Source organism: Callorhinus ursinus, unplaced genomic scaffold (genome assembly GCF_003265705.2).
Source record: "Callorhinus ursinus isolate GAN/ISIS: 27379988/994484 unplaced genomic scaffold, GSC_fseal_2.0 scaffold11, whole genome shotgun sequence".
Taxonomy (NCBI): domain Eukaryota; kingdom Metazoa; phylum Chordata; class Mammalia; order Carnivora; family Otariidae; genus Callorhinus; species Callorhinus ursinus.
Genome location: NW_027397073.1, coordinates 17902314 through 17912319, shown reverse-complemented (window position 1 = coordinate 17912319; position 10006 = coordinate 17902314). Strand labels below are relative to the sequence as shown.

Here is a 10006-nt window from a genome sequence, read left to right as displayed (position 1 = left end):
GTGTGTGTGTGTGTGTGTGTGTGTGTGTGTGTGTGTGTGTGTGTGTGTGTAATTTTATCTCACTTAAAATTGGAACAGGAGGGGTGCCTGGGTGGCTCAGTCAGTTCAGCGTCTGCCTTAGGCCCAGGTCATGATCCCGGAGTCTTGGGATCAAGCCCCGAGTGGGCCTCCCTGCTCAGCGGGGTGTCTGCTTCTCCCTCTCCCTCTGCTCCTCCCCCTTCCCCCCCCCCCCCTCCTTCTCTCTTTCTTTCTCTCTCTCTCTCTCTCTCTCTCTCTCAAAGTCTTCAAAAAAAAATTGGAACAGGAAATTTTGCCATGTGTTTAAATGTGCCCAGAAAGCATGATTTGTAGTGATTGTAGTATTTATTCTATTATATGGCTACACTTAAATTATTTATCTGTTTCCTTATTGTTAGGTTATTTAGGCTTCATTTTAAAATAATGGCTACCATTTCACTGAATATCTTTGTACCTAAATCCATGTCTGTATTTCTGACTATTTAGGGTAGGGTTCTAGAAATAAATGCACTGGATCAAACTGTCTAAAGGTCTCCCAGTGTATTTTGCCACATTGCTTTTCTAAAAGGCTGCTATTTAAATTCATGCCTGCAGTGAGTGTGTGGGTTTGACTTTCATTGTACTCCTGGCTAAGTAGTTTTAGTGTTTACTGTGTACTAATTTTATAAATGGTATCTTGTAGTTATTGTAACAGTTATTTCCTTGACAACTAGTTTGAGCTGGTTTTTCCCTATATTTATTGACTCTTTGTTTCTATTACTGTGAATTGTCCTTGATCTTTATGATATTCCCCCTCTTATTTGGGCATTAGTATTTTTTTTGCCGATTTTAAGAAATATTTATGTAAATTGTAACCCTATCAGTCTTATTTCTGGCACATTTTCCTATTTCTTACTTGCCTTTTAATATTTTTATAGTAGTGAATTTTAAATTTAAGTATATTTGGAAAGCTCTTTCTCATCTTGAGATCAGATACATTCACCTGTATTTTGATTTAGTTTTTATTCTGTATTTTCCATTTCTCTTCATAACCCATGATTTTGGCAGAAGTGTGACTGGATTTGTGCTTCAGAAAGAAGTCTTGTGGCTCTGGAGTTGCGTTGGAGTAAGTAGAGACTAGGGCAGTGAACCCTGCTGAGACAAGAAAATAAGTGTCCAAATGTGGTGACAGTGATAGTGGGGATAGATGGTCTGGGAGGCACAGCGGTTCAGTGGCATTGTGGGCATCAGGACACATTTGACTGTGAGGGGCTATGGGACTTTGAGAGACAAGCAGTTGTAAGTAGAGGATTGAAACTCCAGGAGGCTGGTCGGACTGAGGATGGAAATTAGGGAGCCACAGGTGTTACTCCTAATGTGGGAGCGAAGATGAGTTTTCAGGGCAGCTGACTGCTGAGAAGGGTGGTCAGAATTAGAAGGCTCACCAAGAAGGGGAGCTAGGAGAGGTGGCTTTTAATTTTTTTCTTTATGCTTTTATCTCACTCACCCAGCAAAAATAACAATGTCAGATACTGCAAAGGGCTCGAGGAGGAGCGGGACTGAGAGTTTCCTTGGATTAGCTTCCGACTTTCCCTACATTTGGCTAAGAGGGGCAGTAGAGGGGGAGAGAGATCAGTAGAAGAGGGAGCATGGTCAAAGGATATCACTCCTTGTTAGACTCTAAGTAGACTTGAGCATGTTCTCTATTGAGGGGAAAGAATCTGTGAATAGGGAGATAGTGAAGGTAAGGTGGAAAAAGGAAGGATTTGATGGTACAGCAACTTAAACGGAGGAGTCGCCGTGATAAATGGATTCTTCTTTCAGGTGAACCAGTAGTTCATTCTCAGAGAATTTGCATAGAGGTTTTTGAAACATATTTTAATCTGTTCTATGAGTAAAAAAACTCCCTGCCTCAATAACAAATTTTTCTAGTTTTTAAAAAATTGACCATTTTATAATTGTTTCAGCATAAAACTGTCATATAAATTCACATCTTTTACATGCTGCTGATTGGCAAAGTTCGTGTGTTACTGTTAATGATAGAGGTACCTAAAAAGCCTAATATGCATTCAAATTCCTCTCTCTGTTGCTCAGTCATGAATGTATGCAATTAAACATTTTATATTCTAACCATTGTTTAAAATGTTTTTTGCAGGGAAATTTGCCTAAATATTCTCATAACTCCCTGATGGTTCAGGCAATAAAGACAAACCTAACAGACCCAGACATACATGTGCTTTTCTTTGATGTGGAAGCGTTGATTATTCAACTCCTGACTGAAGAAGCCTCTAGGCCGAATACTGCGCTTATTTCCCCAGAGAATTTGCAAAAAGCATCTGGCAGTTCAGACAAAGGGGGCTCTTTTCTAACTGGAAAACGAGCAGCAGTTCTCTTCCAACAAGTGAAAGAAACTATCAAAGAGAACATAAAGGAACATCTCCTGGACGATGAAGAGGAGGATGAGGAGATGATGAGGCAGAGAAGAGAAGAGAGTGATCCAGAGTATCGGGCCAGCAAATCTAAGCCGTTGACCTTATTAGAATATAATTTAACGATGGACACTGCAAAATTGTTCATGTCATGTCTTCATGCCTGGGGTTTAAATGAAGTTCTGGATGAAGTTTGTCTTGATCGCCTTGGAATGCTGAAACCGCACTGCACAGTATCTTTTGGTCTCCTATCGAGAGGAGGTCATATGTCCCTGATGCTTCCTGGTTATAATCAGCCTGCTCGGAAGCTGTCGCATGGGAAAGCCGAAGTAGGAAGGAAGCTGCCAGCAACCGAGAGCGTTGGAAGGGGAACTTATGGAGTGTCCCGAGCCGTCACCACACAGCATCTCCTGTCTATCATATCTTTGGCAAATACATTAATGAGTATGACCAACGCAACTTTTATTGGTGATCATATGAAGAAGGCTCCTACCAGGTGTGACCATGATAGTTTGATTTTATTCTCACATTTCAAAATAAATAAATAAAGCCTGTTTTATTTGTCTCACTGTTTATTACTTTGGCGGGGGGGCTCTGCCCACCTTAGCATTTTTGTGTCATCTCAGTGTTTCCCCTTGAAATTTTAAAACACAACATGCATGATTTAAAGTATGATAAAATTACACAGTTTAATCTTTACTCAAACATACTACGTAGCTATTTAAACTGAGTAGCTCAGATCAGCTTTAATAAGTGACTTATGGACTAGCTCATCAGTAAATATAATCTTAGAATTGTATTTACTTAAAGTTTGCATTGACATTTAATTCAAAGGGTATATTTGGTTGAAATGCTTCTTTATGATTTATATGTAATGAATGATAGGTGTTCAGTAATTAGCTTCAGAATTTTATGAGAAGTGTAGTAAGAATTTTTCAGTTGGAAGAGAGAAAACAACTTTTTTAATTGTAGGAGAGTATTATTTTAATATTTTAGGAATATCTAACCTGATTTGCTATTACCCATTTTCCAGAAGTCATGAAGATAACTTTTTATTTATTTATTTATTTATTTTTTAAGATTTTATTTATTTATTTGACAGAGAGAGACACAGCGAGAGAGGGAACACAAGCAGGGGGAGTGGGAGAGGGAGAAACAGGCTTCCTGCGGAGCAGGGAGCCCGACGCGGGGCTCGATCCCAGGACCCTGGGATCATGACCTGAGCCGAAGGCAGATGCTTAACGACTGAGCCACCCAGGCGCCCCAAGACAACTTTTTAAACTGTGGTTTTATTATACTTTATTGAGAATTGATCATATTGAGAAATTTTAAAAAATCAAATACTTAAGTAGTACTTACCTTGTATCTGGTTCTGTTGTAAGTACTCTGTAGATACTATTTCATTAAAGCCCTTAACCCTCCAAGGTAGGCACTGTTACTATCCTTTCACTACAGATAAGCAAACTGAGACACAGGTTAAGTAATGTGTCCAAGGTCACACAAGTGGTTAAGTGGTGTCACTAGAATTCACCATGAAACAGGCTGCCTCTGGAATCCAAGATTTCTAATGCCTTATTACCTTTTTCAGATTTTAAGGATGAATTCTTTTAGACTCACTGTATTGTATCATGAATTCATTTGGACCAATGATATAGGGAGGGCTGAAATCTCAGCATGCTAATATTGAAGAATGAAGGACTAATTACAGTATTTATTTGTCAGTGGTAGTACATTAAACTGTTCAGAAATATTTCTTAAATTAGTATAAAGCATAAATTGTAGATAAAAAATTTTTACTTGCTATTTGCTAATCATTCAATATATTAACATTTGAAAAGGAAAATGTTAATACATACAAAATAGTAAAAAAACATTTTTTGGAATGGTAAATTGAAAATGTTCTGTATATGTTTCTTTTACAATTCATTTGGGACTGGAAAGCTTAGTATTTTTTTTTTTTGTAAGCTTAGTATTTTAAATGGTTCTGGAAATATGAAAGTATGATGTATATATACATATATTTTCTTCTTTTTTTTTAAAGGCCACCTCGACCAAGCACCCCAGACCTTTCTAAGGCAAGGGGTTCCCCTCCAACTTCCAGTAATGTTGTGCAAGGACAGATTAAACAAGGTAAAATTAAATCTTATTAAGTAATTGACCTGACATTTCAGCTGTAGAAACTGAGGAGGCATAGCTAATGTATAATCATAATTTGTCTCAGATTGTTAAAAGAGAGAAAAGTTGTTATATTCCAGATGTAAATATGGATAATTAAGATGTCAGTTAAAAATAAATCAGATTTATTTAGAAACTGATAAATGAGCATATTTCACATAATTTTATTGTACTGTCTTTGACCTAATTTTTGTGAATTAGGGGCACCTTAACTTGACAACACTAGTGTGTTAATTGTGTGTATCTTGAGTTTAAAAGTTATACCTATTTTTAACTACATTTAGAAATGTTTAAAATCATATTTTCATACTCTGTTCTGCTCTTTGCCAGTAGTTCATGCTTTGTAATCCACAAGTGGAAAAACTTTCTTTTTATTTACATCATCATTGTCTACAGCTTTGTTTTTCATTAGTGGATAGAAGAGAAAGTTGAGTTTCTCTTCCATTATTACCTTTTATGTTCATTATAAGAGTGGTAAATGCAACCAGAGTTGGGGGTGGGGGGGTCATTTCTGCTGAGAGAGCTTTCTTTCAGGCTGAGAGTTAATGCTGACTCACTCAGAATGTGATAGAAGTAAAGAAGTGAGCAAGACATGGGATGATGAAGGTTCTGCCTATAAATGGTGACTTCAGGGTCTTCTTTTTTCCATAGGTTTTTTGTTTTGTTTTTTGTTTAGGTTTTAAAGATTTTTTCTTTTTCTTTCCTTTTTATTTTTTAAACAACTTTTCCCTTCCCTAGGACAAGTACTTTTCTCTTTCTTAGCTTAGTATTTGATATTTACTTTAATATCTTTAAACAGGTGCCTGATTTTCAGTTTTAGGCACTGTCTGTTGTCTTCTCATTATGGACGATAAGCTCCCACATTCTCTACCCCCACTCCATCATTCATTCCAACCCCACATGCTCACCCCTTTTGTTACCCTTTCTCTGATTAAAATTAACATAAGCTATTATAAAATAATTGTATGTTATAGAAAAGTTTTGGATAACTTTTTATACTTCTGAACATGTGACACACATGTATAAAAAAGTACACAAAATAGAAATATGTAGCTCAGTAACTTTTACATGCTAAACTCCCTTGTAATTACATCTGTGGACAAGAAATCAAACGTTGCCATCATGCCAGAAGTTGCTGGTATGTTCCTTCCCGGTCATTATGTGCCCCCTTCCAAAGGTAACTACTGTCTTGACTTCTGGGAAATTACTTCCTTTCTTTCTTTTAGAGTTAGACCACGAAGTTTAAATCCCTAAACACTGTAGTTTAGTTTTGCTATGCTTTGAATTTTATATGAATTCTGTCAGTCACAGAGTATGTAGTCTTTTGTGTGTGGCTTCTTTTGTGAGATTTATCAATGATACTGCGTTTGAAGTTTACTCATTTTCATTGTTCATTTTTATTGCTCTGTAGTATTCTGTGGAATGAGTAGACCACAGTTTCTTCATGCATTTTCCTGTCAGTAGACATTTGAATTATTTTCGTTGTTTTTCATAAATCTACAAACGTTCTTGCATTTGGTTCTTAATGTACTTTATCAGTATTTCTGTTGTATATATAACTAAAAGTGGAATTTCTGCATATGTTTAGCTTTAGCTTTAGCAGATAATATTAGGATGTTTTCCTAAGTGAGTGACTACTGTACATCCATCAAAATGGCTAAAGTAAAAAGAAGGAAAATACTGTTGGCTAGGATATGGAGCAACAAGAAGTCTCATACACCATTGGTGAGCTATGCTAGCCAACCCTGAATATTTTCCATCTCTTTCACTTCAGCCATTTTGATGTATGTGTAGTAGTCTCTCATGTGTTTAATTTACATACCCTAATTCCCATCAAGGTTGAATACTTTTTTGGTATGTTTATTGCTCATTTCTATATGTTCTTTTGTGAAGTGCCTGTTCAACTCATGTGTGTCTATTAGGTTGTTTTCTAAAAAAAAAAAAATATCCGTTGTAAGGGTTGATCTGTGACTGTCCTCAATATGAGCCCTTTGTTATATGTACTGCAAATATTTATTTGCCTTTCACTCCTATCTTTGAAATTCAGCATCTTTCAATTTCAGTGGAATCTAATATATCAATTTTTTCACTTATTACTTAATATTTGTATGTCCTGTTTCAGAAGTTACCCTGATATCATGAGGATAGCCTTCTGTTTTAGAAGCTTTATTGTTTTACCCTTTTTATTTAGATCTATAATCTGTCTAGAATTCATTTTTGGATATCATGCGCAGCAGGGGTCCTGTTTCATTTTTTTCCTCCATACAATACCAGATTGGTCCAGCATGATTTAGTAAAGGGATGATTCATTCCCCACTGCTTTGCAGTGCTATCCTTGTCATAAATAAAATGTTCTTCTATATGATCTGTTTCTGGGGCAGTTTGAGCCCATTGATTTGCTTGTGTATTCTTGTGCCTTAATTACTGTAGCTTTGTAGTAGGACTTGGTATTCAGCAGATAGAGTCTTCCCACCTTATTCTTAAAGAATGTCATGGCTATTCTTGTTTCTTTGAATATCTCAATTGTCAGTTTAGAGCCAGTTTCTCAGTTGTTATAAAAACCTATTGTGATTTCAACTGCAATTTTATTGAATTTATAGATGAGTTTGGGGAGAATTAATATCTTTGTGGGTTTCATTCAGTATATTCAATGTATTCAGTAGATTCCTTTATTTATTTAGATCTCATTTGGCTATTGTAACTCTTTTATAGTTTTCTGTGTAGAGGTCTTATATACTTCTTATTTAGATTTTTTTCCTAGATAAGGATTTTTAAAATACTCTTGTAACTGGTATTGAATATTTTGTTTTCTGTGCCTCTGGCACAGAAATGCAGATTATTTTTGTATGTTGACCTTGTATCAAGCAGTCATGCTAAATTCACCCATTATTTGTAGTACTTTATTTGTGGATTACTTTGACTATATGGACAGTCATATGGGATACTTTTTCTATGCCCAGTGTTTTCCCAAAGGGAAAACTTTTAAGTTTTCATAATTATTATATTTCCTGTATGCTTTTTACAAGAAATTCACTTTCCATTATTCCTTTGCTAAGTGCTTATCATCATTGTATGTTGGGTTTTATCATGCTTTTTCTGTATCTATTGAGATGATTATATATTTTTTCCCTTTATTCTGTTGTGATTGATGTATTATCATCTTATATATTGTTGAATTTGGCAAAAAAGTTTTCTCTTCTTCCCCCTCCTCTTTTTTTTTTTTTTTTTTTTTGTTTAAACAAGTAGGCTCCATGCCTAGCATGGAGCCCAGTGCAGGACTTGAACTCACAACCCTGAGATCAAGACCTGAGCTGAGATCAAGAGTTACATGCTTAACCAACTGAACCACCCAAGTGCCCCAGTTTTCCTTTCTTCTAATGCTCTTATTAAGTGTTACCTTATTAAGGTTTCAAAAAAATGGATTAAGGAATCTTTTCTCTTTTTTCTGTTTTCAGGTAGAATTTGTGTAAGATTGGCATTCTTTCTTCCATAAATGTGCAGTACAATTTGCTGGATTTAGATCTAGAGTTTTCTCTGTGGGAAGTTTTTTAATTCTAGGTTTAATTTCTTTCATTGTCATGTAACACTTCAGATTTTCTGTTTCTTCTTATGTCAGTTTATTAAGTAGTACATATTTAGTGTTCTTTTACATTTGTTGTCATTTGAAAAGATATTATCTTTTAAATTTCTTTAATATCTGTAGTGATACCACCATTCTTACTCCTGATGTTAATCATTTGTATCTTCCCTCTTTTTTCTTGATCAGTCTCATCAGGAACTTACTAATCTTATTAGTTATTTTAATGAATCCTCTGTGTCTTTGTTTATCCTTTCTAAGTGCATATTTTTTCCTATCTCCCTGAAGTCTGCTCCTCTCCTATGTTTTTTGGAGTTACTATGCTGTTTATTTTTAACTTCCTTTTTTTATTATTATTTTTTTATTATGTTAATCACCATACATTACATCATTAGTTTTGGATGTAATGTTCCACGATTCAGTGTTTGCATTTAACACCCAGTGCTCCGCGCAGAACATGCCCTCTTTAATATCCATCACCAGGCTAACCAATCCTCCCACCCCCCTCCCCTCTGGAACCCTCAGTTCGTTTTTCAGAGTCTGTAGTCTCTCATGGTTTGTCTCCCCCTCCGATTTCCCCCCTTCATTCTTCCCCTCCTGCTATCTTCTTTTTTTTTTTTTAACATATAATGTATTATTTGCTTCAGAGGTACAGATTTGTGATTCAACAGTCTTGCACAATTCACAGCGCTCACCATAGCACATACCCTCCCCAATGTCTGTCACCCAGCCACCCCATCCCTCCCACCCCCCACCACTCCAGCAACCCTCAGTTTGTTTCCTGAGATTAAGAATTCCTCATATCAGTGAGGTCATATGATACATGTCTTTCTCTGATTGACTTATTTCGCTCATCATAATACCCTCCAGTTCCATCCACGTCGTTGCAAATGGCAAGATTTCATTCCTTTTGATGGCTGCATAATATTCCATTGTGTGTGTGTGTGTGTGTGTGTGTGTGTGTGTGTGTGTGTGTGTGTGTGTATACCACATCTTCTTTATCCATTCATCTGTCGATGGACATCTTAGCTCTTTCCACAGTTTGGCTATTGTGGACATTGCTGCTATAAACACCTTACACTACACACAAAAATAGACTCAAAATGTTTGAAAGACCTAAATGTGAGACAGGAGTCCATGAACATCCTAAAGGAGAACACAGGCAGCAAACTTTTCGACCTCAGCCGCAGCAACTTCTTCCTAGAAGGCAAGGGAAGCAAGGGCAAAAATGAACTATTGGGACCTCATCAAGATAAAAAGCTTTTGCACACAAAAGAAACAGTCCACAAAACCAAAAGACAACTGACAGAATGGGAGAAGATATTTGCAAATGACATATCATAAAGGGCTAGTATCCAAAATCTATAAAGAACTTCTTAAACTCAACACCCAAAGAACAAATGATCCAATCAACAAATGAGCAGAAGACATGAATGGACATTTTTCCAAAGAAGACATCCAAACAGCCAACAGACACATGAAAAAGTGCTCAACATCGCTCGGCATCGGGGAAATCCAAATCAAAACCTCAATGAGGTATCACCTCACACCAGTCAGAATGGCTAAAATTAACAAGTCAGGAAATGACAGATGTTGGTGGGGATGCAGAGAAAGGGGAGCCCTCCTACACTGTTGGTGGGAATGCAAGCTGGTGCGGCCACTCTGGAAAACAGTATGGAGGTTCTTCAAAAAGTTGAAAATAGAGCTACCATATGATCCAGCAATTGCACTACAATAGCCAAACTGTGGAGCCAAGATGTCCATCGACAGATGAATGGATAAAGAAGATGTGGTACACACACACACACACACACACACACACACACAC

At 36.6% G+C, this 10006-nt stretch overlaps 1 protein-coding gene across 4 annotated transcripts in view; it reads left to right on the top strand.

The window, feature by feature from the left end:
• The window catches only part of WDR7 (WD repeat domain 7), a 365699-nt gene that overhangs the window by 109666 nt on the left and 246027 nt on the right, over positions 1-10006 (top strand). For all 4 annotated transcript variants that reach the window (XM_073898127.1, XM_025886347.2, XM_073898126.1 and 1 more), the window contains 2 exons: positions 2153-2922; positions 4468-4556. In XM_073898127.1, the coding sequence (XP_073754228.1) occupies positions 2153-2922; positions 4468-4556 (859 nt within the window). The remainder of the gene's footprint in view (positions 1-2152; positions 2923-4467; positions 4557-10006) is intronic.